Source organism: Mangifera indica, chromosome 10, assembly GCF_011075055.1.
Source record: "Mangifera indica cultivar Alphonso chromosome 10, CATAS_Mindica_2.1, whole genome shotgun sequence".
Lineage (NCBI taxonomy): Eukaryota > Viridiplantae > Streptophyta > Magnoliopsida > Sapindales > Anacardiaceae > Mangifera > Mangifera indica.
The window spans coordinates 13,771,988-13,791,455 of record NC_058146.1 but is presented as its reverse complement, the minus strand read 5'-3'; the positions used below and the strand labels follow the sequence as shown (position 1 = coordinate 13,791,455).

Sequence of the window (19,468 nt, the reverse complement as noted above, 5' to 3'; positions counted from 1 at the left end):
GTGGTGTACCTGTAGTACACACAAATATTGGGTGAATCTATATTAAGCACCCACAAGAATTAAATTTTTGATAAATTAGATCCTGTCGATCTAATGAATCTTGATGTTTCAAATTCTCTTTCAAAGAATAAAAATATGGGTCACTTAAATAGTGATAGAAATGCCCAAAATCTTTATAATTAAATCAATCATATATATTTATTTTGGAGTCATGCATATTATTTTGTATTTTATTGTCATGTTCTCTTCCTTTCAATATTTTGTGTACGTTATAACTAACGTAATTTTTAAATGAAAAGAAATGAACTCCAAAATTGAAGCATTGACTTCAAAAGCTGATGAAAGAGATATGTGTTTAGTGGATAGTGCAACAACGCACATAATTCTTAAGGAAAAGAAATTTTTCTTAACTTTAGCATTGGTTGAAGCTAAGGTTAATACTATATCAGGATCAATCAATCTGATTGAAGGCTTCAGAAGAGCCACCATTATGTTAAATAATATGACCAAACTAAGCATCAATGATGCATTATATTCAAGTAGATCCAGAAGAAATCTATTGAGTTTTAAAGATATAAGAAAAAATGGTTATCATCTTGAAACCATGAGTGAAAATGATGCAAAATTCATCTGTGTAACTAGTAATGCCTCCGGAAGAAGGCTTATACTAGAAAAATTATCTGCTTTATCATCTGGATTGTATTATACAATCATAAAGGCAATTGAAACCTACGCAGTATTGAACCAAAAGTTCGTTGATCCAAAAGCATTACGTTTTGGCATGATCGTTTAGGCCACCTAGATCTATAATGATACATAGGATTATTGAAAATTCACATAGATATACATTACAGAATTATAAAATTTTATTGTCCAGTGAACAATTCTGCACCGCCTATTCTTAAGACAAATTAGTAATAAGACTATCTCCCTCCAAAATTAGATGTGAATCCCCATCATTTTTGCAAAGGATTTAAGGGGATATATGTGGACCCATTCATCCATCAAGTGGGTCATTTCGTTATTTTATGATCTTAATTGATGCATCTACATGATGGTCTCATGTTTGTTTATTGCCTACTCGAAATGTTGCATTTTCTAAACTGTTAGCACAAATTATCAAATTAAAAACACATTTCATAAATTATTTGATCAAGTTAATACGGCTAGATAATGCTGGTGAATTTACATCTAAAACATTTGATGATTATTGCATGTCTATGAGGATTGAGGTTAAACATCCAGTCTCGCATGTCCATACACAGAATGAATTAGCTGAATCTCTTATCAAAAGACTCCAGGTAATTACACGCACTTTAATACTAACAAGTCAATTACCTACTTCTATGTAGAGACATGTTATATTACATGCTGTAACATTAATTCGCTAACGACTTTCTTCTTATCATCAATATTCTCCCCTACAATTAGTCTTTGGTTACCAACTTAATGTATCTCATTTGAGAATATTTGGTTGTGTTGTATATGTCCCTATTGCGTCTCTTCAACGCACAAAAATGGAACCCCAACTTCGTTTGGGAATATATGTTGGATATAATTCACCATCTATTATCAGGTACCTGAAACCATTAACAGATGATCTTTTTACTGTACGATTTACAGATTGTCACTTTGATGAGACAATTTTCCCATCTTTAGGGGAAAAGAAAATGCCTCCTGAAGTTAGGCATAAACTTGGTATGTACCTACCATGTCTCATTTAGATCCTCGCATATCCCAAAGTGAAACTAAAGTACAGAGGATAGTGCGATTACAAATTATTGTCAACCAAATGCCTTTTCCTTTTTAAATACAGCAAAAGTGACAACATCACATGTTTCAGTTGCTAATGCATCAGCAAGAATCAATGTGACTGCTAAACAATCTATTTGAGTCATGACTGATCAATCTATTACACGCCAAAAGCGTGGTAGACCTATTGGATCGAAGGACACTGTTCATAAAAAAAAGGGTAAATAATCAAACAAATATCAATCATGATGATCTTAAGATAATTGAAAAATCCACACTCTCTAATATTCCTCCAGAAGAGGTTATAGTCCCTGAAGAGACTCAAGCCCCTGAAGTGGCACAAGTCCCTGAAGTGACACAAACCTCTGAAGTAGAACAAAATCCTGAAGAACAGGAAAATGAGAATATTGAAATATCTTTAAATTATGTTCATACACGAGAGATGTGGAATCATGAAACAATTATAATTGATGATATATTCTCATTTACAGTAGCTACTGAAATTCTGAATGATGATGATTTTGAGCCATGTACTATAGCTGAGTGTAAACAAAGACATGATTGGCCTAAATGAAAAGAAGCAATTCAAGCAGAATTAGCTTCTCTAGCAAAACGTCAAGTGTTTAGGCATGTAGTTCCAACACCTCAAGACGTACAACCCGTTGGATATAAATGGGTATTTGTGAGAAAAAGAAATGAGAAAAATGAAATTGCTAGATATAAAGTCAAGCTTGTAACATAAGGCTTTTCCCAAAGGCTCGGTATAGACTTTGATGAAACATATGCACCTATGATGGATATAATCACATTCAGATATTTAATCAGTTTAATAGTCTCTGAAAAATTGGATATGCGTCTAATAGATGTAGTTACTGCTTATTTGTATAGAAATTTGGACACTGAAATTTATATGAAACTCCCTGAAGGATACAAATTGCCTGAAGTAAAAAAGGTCAATTCAAAAGGCATGTACTCAATTAAATTACAACGATCATTGTATGGATTAAAACAATTCGGACGTACGTGGTACAATCGCCTCAGTGAATATTTGAAAAAATAAGATTATGTAAATGACCCTATATGCCCATGTATCTTTATCAAAATGTCAGAATCGGAATTTGTTATTATAGCAGTTTATGTTGATGACATAAATCTAATTAGGACTCCTAAAGAGCTCTAAAAAACTGTTGAATATTTGAAAAAAGAATTTAAAATGAAGGATTTGGGGTAAACAAAATATTATCTCGGCCTGCAGATCGAGCACAATTCAAATGGAATATTTATCCATCAATTAGCGTATATTGAAAAATTATTAAAACACTTTAATATGGATAAGACTTATCTTTTGAGCACCTCAATGGTTGTTCGGTCTCTTGATCTAAAAAAAAACCAATTTCATCATAAAGAAGAAGATAAAAAGATACTTGGTCCTGAAGTACCATATCTTAATACTATGGAGCTTTATTATAGTTGACCCAATGCACAAGACCGGATATATCCTTCGCAGTTAATTTATTGGCTTGATTTAGCTCTGCACCAACCCATTGCCATTGGAACGGAATCAAACATATACTCCGTTACCTATATGGAACTAGAGATTTGAGATTATTTTATTCTATCAAATCCCCTAAAAATCCTAGTTTGGTTGGATATGCAGATGTTGGTTATCTTTCTGACCTTCATAAAGCCCATTCACAAACAGGTTATGTTTTTACTTATAATGACACAGTTATATCATGGTGCTCTACCAAGCAGACCTTGGTTGCAACTTCTTCAAATCATTCAAAAATTTTAGCTCTCCATGAAGCTAGTCGAGAATGTATATGGTTACGGTCTGTCATCCATCATATCCAAAATGCATGCAGTTTTCCTTCTACAACAGACACTTCTTCCATATTATATGAAGACAATGCAACATATATTTCCCAAATTAGAGGTGGATATATCAAAGGAGACAAAACCAAACATATCTCACCAAAGTTCTTTTACACTCATGAACTCCAACAGAGTAAAAAGATTGATGTCAAGCAAATAAGATCTAGTGAGAATCTTGCAGATTTGTTCACTAAGATACTACCGACATCAACATTTGAAAAGTTAGTGTATAACATCGGTATGCGGCGGCTCAACAAACAATCAAGTTAATCATACTACAAAGAGGGGAAGCATTCATCAGGGGGAGCATTCATCAAGCAAAATTTTGAAGTTTATCAAATATTGGATAAAAGGTGCACTGTACTCTTTTTTTTTCTTTACTAGGTTTTGTCCCACTAGATTTTCCTAGTAAGGTTTTTAATAAAGCAGTTTAAACACGTCTAACGCCAACTTACAGAACATTTAATAATTATGTTCCTTTGCTTTGGTTTTTATCCCACTAGGTTTTTCTTTAGCAAGGTTAATATAATTATCTATAAGTGATGGAAATCCAAGGGAGAGTGTTATAGATCCAAGTGGCTTTCCACCAAATGAAGTCAAGAAAAAGGGGTGGGAAAACATTTATTATGGCAAGTACATGAGAAGAAAATTTGGCCAAAGGAGTGTGAATGCATTAATAGAGTTGGAAAATTGGCTTGGAAATTTGCCATCTTTGTTGATTGGAGGGCGGCAAATTGCCTATAAATAGCCCTCCTCCTCACTTCATTTTATACATGCATTTTCCTTCTCTCCATCCGGATCTTATAAAAAATTGCTCTCTTCCTCTCCTTTCTTCTCACTTCTTCTTCAATCTATTTATAATTTTATATTTGTATATTATATTCATAACACACCCAATTTTATATATATATATATATATATATATATATATATATATATATATATATATATATATATATATTATATATATATATATATATATATATATATATATATATATATATATATATATATATATATATATATATATTTATATAAGATTTTTTTTTAGTTTTTTACATTTTTTTACCACCCTATGGATTAGACTATAAGATCTTCCATAGGTTTTATACAATCCACAAGTTTGACATGACTCACAAAAATAAAGACGATAACTTTTTAGAGGAGTCGGTCCAACCGCTGAATGTGTCTAATCTCATGCTGGTGCATATCCATCAAGGCAATGCAACAATTCACAAACTCAAATCTGGAAATTATTGTTCATATGGCACAACAACACTTTGTCTTCCAATTTAACCAATCAAATGACCTCCAAAACATACAAATTATAAATCATTGGAAAGGGTATTCAAAGAGCTTTCTAATGGTATATGATAATAGTCACAACTCAATCAACAAGGCATTCAAAACTTGTTTCAAAGTTTGATGGGAAAATCTGAAAATAGCAAAATCACATACTATGAACAGTATCCGAGGCATATAACACACATTCACACTTTGGATTTCAAGGGTAACAAGAAAGTTAACCAAGGCATAAAGGAAATTTCCACCAACCTTGGGATCTTCCACCACCAATTCTTCCTTCAAGATGAATTGGATAAAGGAATAAGCAACTAAAGAAAAGCTACAAAGCTTTACTTGAGAATTTCATTATCAAAGAAGTCTAAATTTTTACAAGTGAAAATCCACTTCATATACAAGAGCAAGTGGTGGCAAAAATTGGGCATTAATTTGACATGGAAGCCTTGCCCTTCATTTAAGCTTAGCCATTCATTTAAACTAAGGTCATACCACATTAATGAAGAAACTAACAAAAGGGAACAACTTTTCCTTAAAAGGTGGAACTATGTCCACCAACTAAAGTTACTTGCTTCCTTTTTAGTTGCAATTCAACTAAATGGGCTTCATGGCATCTTGGGCTCCAATTTAAGTGATGGATGGCTGCCTTATCTACTTGGGCTTCAAAGTGGGCTTGTAGTTGGCTTCTTGGACTCATTTAAGCTTCAATCTCATTAAGGCCTTGGATGCAAGTAATGAGAGTGCACCCAAAAGTAAAGTTAGGCCAAATTGGAGATGGCAAAGGTTTTTTGGACTTGCATGGAGCTTTTCCCTCATTCTCAATGGTGACTGGAGCGAAATGAAGATTTGATAGAGACTTAGAAGCTAAAGTTGGAGAAGTGGTTGAAAATACATCACATGCACTGGTAATTTTTTTGATTTATATTTACATATAATTTTGATAACTATAATTGTAAAGGTTTGAATAAAAATATGGAAGAAAAACAATTTTTTTTTTTTTAATCTAGTTAAAGTTAAAGATTGGAACTAAAGACAAAAATACAAATAATTTCATATTAATTATGAAATTAATTCTTGAAAGGTTATAGGAATAATTGATAAGTGACATATATGAATTTTACTTTACGGGCGTCTGATTAGGGTTTCACATATTGCTACAGTAATTTATTTTTTATTATTTATATTATTTTGTTTAGTTTATAAGTAAAAAAATATTTTAGTAATTTTCTATTATCAATAGTAATGTGATACATAATATAAAGAATACTCTTATTATCACGTTCATTTTAGGTATTGAAAGATTACGTAATCTTAATTTATTATAACTATATTTTTATTTATTAATTTTTCAGAACAAAAATAATTTTATTTTCAATTAATATAACAAATAATATAATTTAAAATAATTATATCCAAAGAATTTAAATAAAATAATATATTAATATTTTTTATCAAATTTAACTAAATATAATAATTATTTATACCTACTCAATTTTATTAAATATAGTATTAATTTATACTAAATAATTTTTTAAAATAATTTATCTTTAAGATAATATTTTAATTTCGATAATAAAATATTATCAAATCAATCACCCCAAGGATTTATATATCTTTCCTCCTATTCCACTGTTTAAGGTTTCTTAATGCTGATTTACATCCAACAAATGCAAGATGTAAACAAATTAATTAATTAAAAAAGAATTTGTTAACCATAATTCTAAGTAACATGTGATTATTTTTAATTATAATTGCCAAACTAATAATAAATTACGCAAACACACCTAGTTCACCCTGTCTTGTTCACTAGTGTCATTTTTCTATATTCAAATATAAATTAAAGACTTTTGACCACCTGGTTCCTCAGAAAGCAACAAGATCAACGGTCGGGGATTGTTCATGCTGCAACTTCACAATACAGGCCATTCGACCAAAGCACTGAATTATTGTAACGTGGGTCCCAAATCACGGAGTCCCCAAACCGTGGAATTAGAGGCCACAAATTAAATTATTTTGTTAAAAAGGAAACCCGACATATATTAAATGTAATGTTGTTTTTAATTGCAATTAAAGGCCACGTGTGAGAAAGAGCATTCATCACACAAGGGAAGTTGGGGAGGGATTGTCACAATCAAGTATGTTAATTTGACACGTGTTATCATATAAGATTTTGGTTAGGGAAAGGTATATTTACCACCCAAATTTTAGTCCAATGCCAAATCATACTTTCAAGAGAGAAAAAACTCAAACTCTCATTTATAGCTAAACTATTGTCTAAATTTTTAATTAGAGACAATGGTAAAATCATCATTTTACCTATAAACTTTAAAACTTCAAAAATTTATCATTTTCCTCTTCTAAATTTTAAAAACTAATACTTCAACAGTGCGATGAAGAGATAAAGATCTCTTTGTCATATCACCGCCATTGCATCAGGAGAAGGAGGAGGGTCGAGATGACGCTAAAAGATGAAGTTGAAGAGTATGGGTGAAACTACTGATTTTGAAAGTCATGGGGAACAACCAAGTTTTAAAAAATATAAAAACCCTAGGTTTGAGGGTGAAAATATTACTTTTCAAAGTTTAAAAACTTTAGGTAAAAATGAATATTAGTTTTTAAAATCTAGAGGGATGACAAATAATAAATTTTATAATTTTTAATATAAATGGTAAAATGATTATTTTACCCCTCCATTTAATAGAAAAATTAATAAAAGTTTGGTCATGGGTGAGAGTTTGAGTTTTTTATATAGAAATTGATCATTTTGAATTAGTTTTTGAATCTCCGAATCATAATCTAACAAACATATAATACTCAAAGTTTGTCAAAAAAGTCATTGTATGTTTGCCTAAAAAGGTTTTAGCAGAAAAATTACTGTCGATTTTAATTAATATCCCTGAAACCGGCATTTGGCCTAATAATTACAATAAAATTTATACAAACTGATAATATACTGTGAAATTATACATGCCAAAATTTGATATGATCCGTTAATCTGACATGATACAATATAAAAAAAAAGGGTTAGGGTTATGATTTTCGACAAAAAAAAGTGCTTCAGGTCGGATTAGGGTTGATCCTAAAAAATCGGGTCGAGTTAAAGTTGACACAAAGCACTCTAATTAATCTGAACTATCTCAAAAATGTTAAATAAAAATTGTATAACATCATATTGACAAAAAAATCCCTAATATCCTTAATTTTCTTCATTTGACCAAAAAAATTTCAATCCATAAAATTCATATTTTCTAATTTAACTCAATAAAGAAATTGATATTACATCACTATGCACCAAATTAGCATCATTCAAAGACATTTATTTTAATTTAATAACTCTTTTTGACAAATTTGTAAAAAAACTATTTATAGTTTATCTATTTTTTTATTGGTTTATTATAAATAGTACTAATTCAAACTTATAATGTTTGATATGTTATATTCATATAATCATTCGGTTTAAGGTTGAAAAAATATTTTGATTACTGATTTAAACCTATTTTGTCAAGTCAATTCGAAAATATTTTGATTTAGTTTAGAGTTGAAAAAAATATTATGTTGAGAAATTCGTGTCAAAATACATCGTAACTCACATTTCCTTGGCTAACAAACACACAAAACTCTACTTGTAGCCGTCGGGTTTTAGAATTTAAGAGTGAACAAAATAAAATCATCCAATCAACCAAAGGGTTATAAAATATTAAATTGAAATTTTTAAGGTTATAGAAATGTCTAGTATGTTATACATTTTGAATTTGTAAAACTATCAAAATTATCAATATTAAAATAATTGGTTTTCTTTGAAACCTCCCTCGTGGGATTTCATAAAGACCAACTTAATATATAATAAATTATGAGCCATACTAATATTATTTATCTATATAATCAATTGTATGTATATTAAACTTATCTTTACTAATAATTCAAACTTATTAAAATTGTCATTAAACTATTGATTACCTGATCCTATTAAACTATAACTATAAGTAATTTTAGCCAATATCAGAAAAATTCCTATCATTAGTTAATGCAATATAGTTTTTCGAAGAAAAGACGTAAGCAGATTTTAGTCCTTTCCAATAGAAGAAGAGACTTATTACTTTATATCTAAACGGGGTGCTTTGACATAAGACACGCCATATTGATTACTCTACCCACAACCTTTAAGAACACTGGCAGTCTAATTCTGCATTATTAACTATCAAACAGAATCTGTTCGATAATTGTTTTCTGATGATTATAAAAACAGCAAAACTCTATATATAAAATTAAATAATCAAATAAAAACGTCATTAATTACGATAAAATAATATTTTATTATATGATAATATAATTAATAACTATTCAATTAAATACTTAAAAAATTATATGCATATATTGTACATATCTTAAAACTATTTCTCGTCCTCAAGCTTCATATATATTTCCAGCTTAATTTTAAGTTTTTCATCGTGATAAAATAATTAATAGTTGACAATACAACAAGAGCTTATCTGGCCATATCGTAACTGAAACGGTATCTACAAAATATGATTAAAAAAAAAAACTAAAATTGGACTGTGCAATTACGACAAAAAGCTCTTTTGAGTGTGAGGCCTGTAATTATTTTTATACGCATAAGATTCTTATCCAAAAACCGCGGACATTAAGTTCAGACTATTTCAACACGATTCAGGCTTCGTCGGCACCTGAATCTTTTCTCCCGAGGACTTTTCCTTTAATCTTCTTCTTCTTTATGGACTTGAAACAATTCAAGCTTCAAAGTACGCCGTCTCATTCCTTCATTTATTTAATTGCTTTTGTCGTTTTCTCAACAAAATGAGTTCCTATAAAAGACGCATCAAAATGGCCAAGAATATTTAGGTGTTTAGTTTCTTAGCCGCCATGAGCTAGCTTCCTTCAAGATTTCTGCGTTGCAGACCCCAGTAGCTGAGGTTTCACGTTTTTATTTTATCTTATTTTTGTACATGTGTTTATTCCTGTACATTAGAAACTTTCTGTATAAATACGACTGAAATATTAAAATCAAAATTTTGATTTATCTAATATAATAAAAGTGTAATTGATTATTGAATCTACTGATTCATTTGTTTAGTGTGATCACTTTAATCTCAAAGGTCCATTTGATTCAAGTAAATTCTCCATTAACAAAAATTAAAAATAAAAACAAACGTTTTTGCTTATTAACTTCTAACAAGTGATTTGATCAATGTTCATGGCAGTACATTGCTTCTCCTGCATGCATGGACTCTAAGCCTGTAGATGCTAGCCAGTTTTCCTTTAGCGGACTCCTTTTTGTGAAAACTGGTAATCAATTGTTAAGAAAAAAGAGATACTAAGGTTTCTCATTGAATTGGACATTGAAATTCATGAAAAAACACGTTGAATTGCATCACCATGAGAAAAAGACAAAATAAGACAATACTACCCTTACTAAAGAAACAAAAGATAACGTAAGGGCGTTAACTTCTGTTGGAATATTTAAAGATGATCGAATTTCACATACCCAGTTGCTAATATGAGAAGATTGATGAACAAGCCGAATTGGTGATGATCCGTAGCCTGAAGGCACAATTTGCTTCTTGATGCACCGAATTCTGTGTTTATTATTATTTTGTATACTAAAGAACAGAGAATAGAAGAGAAGAAAGAGTTTTTGGTCTTGCTGCGTAATGTTTTCTGTGTGCGTTAGTTGGGAGCAGTACTTTGGAAGTATTTTAAATTAAGGTAACCGTTTCCACAACAGCTATGGGCAGTATTGTAACTCAACATCATATTGGGCATGGGTGGATCAAACCCAATATCTCTCACTTGCAAATGATGAGTGATTCAAAAAAAAAAAAACTCATACACAGAAATCTCACATAATATATTTTATATTTGCAAATGTGTTACGCGATTTTAAGAGCAACCTGCACTTGAGATTTAATTACTATGCATCTATTATGGATACCATAATAGCTTTAACCTTAATAAAAATGCACAATAAAGCATTAGTCTTGTTATACCTTAAACTTATTCGATAATACTAACTCTCTTTAATCTCTCAAATATTATTATATTATTTTTCTATGTATCCATGATCAAGTGATATTTCACATAAGATTGACAAGATCGACCGACCAATAGACACATGTGATATATGTAAAACCTTTGTGAATGGCTAAAAGGAACCTAGAGCAGGATGGGGGAGGGGGGAGGGTGAATAGGTTTTTAAAAAAAATTTAGATTCTTTTAGACACCTTTAATTGAGACAAAAACAATTAATGTCAATGTAAATGACCACAACCAAATCAATTTTGCATTATAAATATTGAGCAATAGTGGTTCAAAGCTTTCTCTTGCAAGTCTCCTATGTCAATTTCTCCAAGTCAACCATTTTGGAGTTCCATTATCTCTTGAACGAATTTTACACAGTTTATCTGATGTTATGCCCAATACACTACTTTTTCGGGATTGCACCCTCAAGAGTTTGATAACAAGAAAATTTGAGTATTAAATTGCCTATCTAAGGCTGAAAATACAAGTTAAGTGCACTTGGTTTCTCAAAGAATTTCAATGTAGGCTTTGTGAGAGTGATGGAAAGAAGAATAAGTATTTATGTATGTTCAATATTTTCTCTAACCCTTGATTCATGCTCCTTTTATAGTGAAAATGTTACTTGAAACAAAAGAGTCGTTATCCTTAAAACTTTTCCCATTGGAAATGAAAAGAGCAGTTAAAAAAAAAAAAAAGATGCAAATTAACTTCAAAAGCATTTGATTCTGGGTTGGTATGGCCAAGGTCCATTTATGTGGCTTTGTTTTAATGGGAATGTAGAGTGCCTTCTTTCTTTGTTCTCTCTTCTAGAAACTAAATCTCATGTCTATGTTATGGTTTCCTTTGATGACATGTATTTGCATAAGTAGAAGTGTTATTTGGTAAGACTGATTTTACAGTTTGAATCCATTTTTGAGGTAGTTCTTAGTAATTTGGTGTGCAAAATAAGTAAATGTTGATTATGTTTTAAGCACTAGTTCTTAGCAAATTAACTTCAAAAGCATTTGATTTTTTATGAATCTATTCAATTATCCCTTTTTTTTTTATCCTGGGTCTAGTATACTTATCTTCTAGGCTATGTATAATCCCAACCATATATAAGTGACAAACGTACATATATATAGGTTAATCTTTTTAATTAATGTTAGTATGATATTATCTAATATATAGTTAATCAAATTTTGTGGATGGAAAACATCAATGATGAGTTCTCGCTTGGAAAGGGAGGAAGTTCATCTTCCTTACCTCAAGCTGAGAGCAATGATAATAGTTCCTTGATAGCAAAAAGAAAGTTTATGAAGGAAAAATCAAAGGTATGTGAGCATTTCACCAAGTTTGAATCTAATGGGAAAAACAAATGCAAATATAATTATTATGGTCAAGTGTACTAACATTCCTAAAAAAATCTTAGAACAAGTACACTAAAAAATCATTTGTCTAGGTGTAAGAAAAATCCTCTAAATGGTGTGAATAAAGCACATCCCAAGCAGAAAATATTGAATTATAATGTTGTTGAAGGAGATAGTGCAACTGGTAGTGTAAATTCGGGGAAATTTAATCAACTTTCATTTAGGAAAACTCTAGGAAAAATGATTGTAGTGGATGAACTTGCTTTTAAGTTATTGAAGGGGAAGGGTTTAGGGATTTTGTAGAGAAATACAACTTAGATTTCGAGTTTCATCTCGTACTACAATTGGTAAAGATTCTTATAAGTTTTTTATAGAGGAACGAGACAAGTTAAAAGGATTCATAAAAAGTAATTGTAATAGGATTTCCCTTACCACTGACACATAGACATCTTTACAAAGTATTAACTACATGTGCATGAAATGCCATTTGATTGATAATAATTCGCAATTGCATAATTTTTTTTTAATTCTTTTCCCTATCACTTGTCACATTGGTCAATCAATCGGAAAGACAACTGAGAAATGTTTGCTTGAATGGGATATTGAAAAAGTCATGGCTATCATAGTTAATAATGCCAAGTCTAATGATGTTGCTATGTGGTATGTAAAGAATAAAATAAACAGTTGGGGCGAAAGTGTTTTAGATGGATAATATCTGCACGTGTGATGTGTTGCCTACATTGTTAACTTGATTATTAAAAATGGTTTCGAATTAGCAGAAAATCATATTGCTTGCATTCGAAATGTAGTAAGATATGTTTGACAGGCTCTAACTAGGTTGCAAAAGTTCAAATCATGTGTTGAGGAAGAGAAAATTCAAAGTAAAAGCTTGTTACACGTAGATGTACCCACTAGATGAAACTTTACATATTTGATGTTAGATACGGCCCAAAAGTTTCAGAAGGCCTTTGAAAGTTTATAAAGAATGAGCCTCATTTTTATAAACAACTTAAAAAATCACTAGAATCTAATAAATATAATGAATCTAATGCTCAAGATGATTTTAAAAAGCCACCAACAAATGAGGATCGGGATAAAACTAAACAATTGACCACATTGTTAAAAACTTTTTATGACCTAACACTTCATATATTTGCAACATCACATGTGACTTCGAACATACGCTTTCACGAGATTAACATTGTGTTTTGTTTCTTAAGAAAGTGGAGTTTAAGTGATAACTTTGATTTTTTCTTCAATGGCATGGAAAATGAAAGAGAAATAGGACAAGTATTGGGGAAATTTGAGGAAATTAAATGTTTTGTTATTTGTGGTTGTAATTCTTGGTCCTTGATACAAACTTAAATATGTGAATTTTTGGATTTCTCAATTGTATGATGATGATGTGGCTACTTCAGTTCAATGTAGGGTGAAATCAACTTTGAATGGTTTGTTTGATGAGTATAAATGGCCGATTGAGCATACAAATGCAACCACTGTAAGTTTTGATTCAAGTCAACAGATTGAGACTCAAAAAACATTAAAAAAATATTTATTTATTAAAAATCTATTTAAGAAACATAAGGCAAGCGAAAGTATTGTTGAAAACAAAATTGAGCTAAATAAGTATTTGGATAAGTTTCTCGAAGAAGATGGTGCTTCTTTTGACACTTTGGCTTGGTGGAAACTAAATAGTTCTTGATTTATGACTGTTGCACCAATTGCTCGAGATGTATAGACAATTCTTATCTCCACAGTTGCGTCTGAGTCTACATTTAGTAAAGGAGGTCGCATTCTTGATTCTTTTAGGATATCTTTATCTCCAAAGATTGTACAAGCTCTCAAATGTCCAAAAGATTGGCTTCATCGCGTCCCTAAAGTTAATATGGATGAATCACTCCAAGATGTAGAAAAGTTAGAGAAAGGTACATGTCACTTCCTTCGAATATAATTTTAATTATATTTTTTTGCATTTATACCTCAATATGATTTATAATTTAAATTTTATTGTCTTTCTAACAAATATCGCTAAATTCTCAATAAATGATTTTAGTGCACAATATGAAAAAGATGTTTAAAAGTATATCTTTAGTAAGATAAGATACTTATTTCAATAAGACATGTTTGATTATGAATTATAATTGATTCTACATTCATCAATAACACATATCAAAACTTTTCCTATTCCATTTTCATGTCAACATTTTGCTTGCACTTTTGTTTTGTTTATTAGTCTTTAAGCTATCTCAACATCAAGAGCTTGCTGGATTTGACTTGTCAAATAGTTACAGACATAATTAAATGCAAAACTTCATAGGAGATTTGCAATACATTCAATACTATGTAATTGTATTATTTTACTTACTTTGGTTATGCGTTTACCTAAACTTATTTTGTAAATGTATAATGGTTATTTGGCTGCTTGTGTTTTGAACTATACTTTCAACTATGGTGTTTATGTAAGGGAGATTCACAAACAATGTTTATGTAATATTTATTTAAGACTCTATATTAGAGGCTATTGATTATGATGTTGTTATTATAAATTATGTTGTGTTTATAATGTTATTACTATAAATTAAGCATGCTATATTTATGATAGTATTATTAAAAATTTATTAAATTTTACAAATGGAAGACATCAATGATAAGTTTCCACTAATTAAGCTTTTTGATCATGGTTATTTTCATTTATTTATTCTTGAATACAAATATTGAAAGTGAGTGATTTTTATTCGGTTTGAACCATAAACTAAACCACACCAAATTGTATATTTTTAGTTTGGTTTGGTTTAGTTTGTAATCTAAAATAGTTTGATTTGGTTTGGTTTGGTTTATAATCTAAAATGGTTAGGTTTGGTTTCAAATTTTTTCAAATTATTTTTTTCAGTTCAGGTTGAAAAATATTGTAAACTGCATCAAACCGAACTATGCACATCTCTACGTAAAAGTTATGTTGAAAGTCTAAAATTTTATGATCTATTTATAGTGCGTTTTGGTCTGATGATCTTATATTATCAAAAATAAAAAATTAATACAAATGTAAATTTCTTAAAATAATACTATATATGAATTATTATTTTGATAAAAATTGAAAGTATTAAAATAATATTAAAATATTATTTCCTTCTAAAGATTATTGAGTATAATTATTTTAAAATATTGTTCATATTACTTATTATATTAATTAAAAAACAAGTGTATGTTTATCCTAAACAATTAATAAATAATGATGAAATAGTAATAAAATCAAAATTACCTCAATAATTTTTTAATATATAAAATAATCAGATTACCTTTTATATTACATACCAGATTATTATTAGTAATAAAATATTATTAAAAGTTTTTATTATCTAACAAACCAAATAACGTATGTTAATAATAAAAGATAAATTATTAAAATAATATTTTATTCTTATAAACCAAACAACCCTTTAATGTTATTTTTTCTAATATAAAATCTATAAATACATTGCTTTAAACGATGCAAAATTAGGACCCTCAATGTTGACGAGTTGCAAATTACAGATGAAGTGGATGAGAATACTCAAAGAGTCATTGCAAATTACAAACCAATGGATATTAGTTTCTTTTTTAATCATCCAAATGAACAACAAATCATGTATGTTTTAACTAAAGAAGAAATTATTGTTGCATTTAGACAAGAAGAGTAAACAGATAATCTTGAATACAATAGATCAAAATACAAAAATTTCGTGCCAAGAAACATTTTGGATTCAGCAAGAAATGTCTATGCTAGTAAGCTATTTCATACCCACAAGTTTAACGATGTGATTATACTTTTAAAGAATAAATCATCGTGTAAAATAACTTTAGATAAACATTTTTTTTGTATCTCAAACATTTAGTTTAAAGTAACATATATTTTTGAAATATACAATGATTATTATCATTTGGAGATAAGTTTTCTTAAAATGGGACCTAAAAAAATTATAATTTATTACAGTTTATTATAATTGGTTAAGTTTGTATCAAAATAATTTATGAACACATAGAGCTTATTCCTATAATAAACATATCCATGAAGAGGTTTACTGGATCTATAATTTTCAACTTAATGATAGGCCAAAAGACTTATTCCCACCTAAGGTTTACTGAAAAGTTAAACTAGAACCCACTAACTTTCAAAAATCCAAATACCCACCTATGAACAAGTTTTTATTAAAAATCTCAGTTAGAGTTAGGGGTAAAATTATTATTTAATAAAAAATTAAAAAACTAAACATTTATCACAATTTCCCCCTCAAAATTTTCTTCAAAGTTTGAAAAGTGGTTATTTCCTCCCTAAGTTTTTTCTTTTCTGGTGACGATTGCTTCTTGACTGTCAGTCGACGTTCTCTTGTTCTTCTCCCTCAGCCAGTCACCTCCTTCCATCGTTCATTGGAGATGAAGACGGTCGTCTCCCTCTCAGATGAAGACCTTCATCTTCATCTCATCTCAAACGAAGACGAAAAGTTTTTATCTCAAACGAAGATGAAAAGTCTTTGTCTCAGACGAAGACTTTCATCTTCGTCTAAGACAGCAACGATGGTCTTTCTCTTCAACGAAGGCAAAATGAGAGCAAAGAAAGTCGATCCATGAGGGAGAAGAAAGAGAGAAGCTTGACCAATGATGGGGAATAGTGAGTCATCAAGGGAAAAAACTAGGGGAAAATTATAAGATTTCAAACTTTGAAGAAAAATTTGGAGGGAAATTGTGAGTTTTAAAATTGAGGGGGAGAATATGTTATAAAAGTTTAATCTTTTTAAATCTTTTATTAAATAACGATTTTATCCCTAACTTTAATTCAGATTTTTGACAGAAACTTGCTTATGGGTGGATGTTTGAGTTTTGAAAGTTGCAGAGTGACAAAAAGTTGCTTATGGCTGGGAACAAGTTATTTGGCCTTTATGATATAATTTATAATTTCAATGTAATGATAAATATTAAAACTTTAATAGTTATTGATAATTGTTTTACATGCAATTATAATTGTTTTCAATACATTTCAATGTTTTGAAAACAATAATTGTGAACTTAGCTATGAAACCCATAAAAATTTAATTTCTTGAAGGCAAACTAAAATATAAGCATTTAAAACAAAATGTCTAAAGAGCAATAATATAGGTATCCATTTTGAGTATATACTTATGTATGTTATCATGTGATAGAATAATTTTGAATTAAGTATAAAATAACACTCAATTACATGATGATCCATATCAAATGTGTACCCATTTATATACTCAAAGTGGATATAAATAGTTTTATTGATTCGTTGTCTCACATCAAAGCAATAATTTAATAACATTGGTCCTATTTTTTAATCTAATAATTTTACGTATTTTGCTTATGAACATTATTATTGGATCGAGTAATTTATAGAACATATAAGCTATTTATTGTATAACTTTAAATTTATAAAACTAATGAATTTTTTTTCTTGATATATTGGAAGGATCTAGGTCTGTCAGTAATCACATACTTGTAGAACCTTAATATAGTATTGAGATTTCTTATATGAAATATTAATGGTATATTATAATTACATTTATTTTTAGATTATTGAAGTCATAATCTGGATGTTGGTAGAATTATCCTTTTTTGAATTATTGGATTTAATGAATTCTTTGCCTTTCAAATCCAAAAGATAAAGTATTAGACATATTAAACATTTTAATACAAACAATCAATTTTTTAGATTATTTGTTACTCACAATTACGTTATAATTATCGGTAATCCAACAATCATGCACAAATATAAGAATTGATTATCACATAATCAATTATTCATGTAATCATAATTTATAATCACCATCCAATATTCATAAATTGTACATCGATACGTAGTAATCTTGATCAATTAAACGATTGCTGAGAATTGTATAAGAATTCCTAAACAAAACAATATTATGCAAATTTAGTTAACTCAAAACAATGAATTTATTTATAGTATCACAGACACAAAATAACATGTGCATGCATACAAACTTGAAAAGGTAATTCTTCTTGCCTGGGTTCGATATTTTCAGTCCGCTAAAAGTTTGCCAAAAGCTTATCAATCACAGTCTTGTCAATCTGGAAAGCCTTAGCAAGAACATCATCAGTAATGGAGGGATTTGATCCGAATACAGCATTAGCAATGGTGATGACACCAGGGTTTTGGCTGCTTAAAGCAGCGATTGCAACTGCACTAACATTTCCCACATTTTTCTGGAAGTGAGGAAGCCCTACTGGAAACACAAACACATCACCCTTATAAAGTACCTTCGTGATGAGCCTGTTTTCAGGGTTTGAAGTGACGAAACCAACAAAGAGAGTGCCCTCCAACACAGTAAAAATCTCGGTGGCTCGTGGGTGCAAGTGAGGAGGGTTGACACCCGATGCTGCATAGTCAATACGAGCCAATGAAATACCAAGAGTATTAAGTCCGGGGACTTGAGTCACAGACACCAGGGTCACCCTGGAGCCGAGCGGGTTCGATGTGTTGGCCGTTAGATGCAGTCCACTGAAGTAAAAATGATTGGCTTGTACAGAATTCGGGTCCAAGCAGGCTAGGCCGTTCACTCTTGCTGCCATCACACAAAGATATATAAATAAAATCAGTCACTTCAATAATAAAAATTGAAACATATATTAATAATCAGGAGATTGAAGTCCATACTTGAGCTGTTAGTGTCAGCAACACAGAAGTCTTGCAAAGAACCAGGGTCAGATGCGATGGCCAGAGTGCAAGTGATAGCTAGCAAGCAGAGTAAGAGAGTGTTCTTTGCCATCTCAATTTTTCCTGAACTTTCAAATGGAGATACTAGAAGAAAATTAGTTTTAAGAGAGTTGGAGCTGCGATGCTGGAATATTATGAAGTCTCTATATATAGACGAAGTAGAAGTGTTTTCATATGTGAATGCATGTATTATATATGAAGAGAGAATAAGTCAATGATAAAGAAAGCAACTGCGGTATGCAGATTCCTGAAATGTTGAAGAAGTCTTCAGTCAACCAGACTCATGGAGAAGACAGATACCTTCAAGCCAAATGTTTAACTTTCATGCGGTTTGATTTCTTCGTTGTAAAGCACTAATTAAGAAGAAAAATTAATTAATGGCCCTAATGTTTGAAATGTACATTGAAAAAACAATTGCAGGGAGAAAAGC

General features: G+C 30.1%; 1 protein-coding gene across 1 annotated transcript; it reads right to left on the bottom strand.

The window, feature by feature from the left end:
• Positions 1–18,350: 18,350 nt before the first annotated feature.
• On the bottom strand, positions 18,351–19,090 carry LOC123228448 (putative germin-like protein 2-3). The gene is made up of 2 exons (XM_044653886.1): positions 18,979–19,090; positions 18,351–18,886 (listed from the first exon to the last, which is right to left on the bottom strand). Exons 1-2 carry the CDS (start codon positions 19,088–19,090, stop codon positions 18,351–18,353), a joined length of 648 nt encoding a protein of 215 aa, XP_044509821.1.
• Between the last annotated feature and the right edge of the window lie 378 nt (positions 19,091–19,468).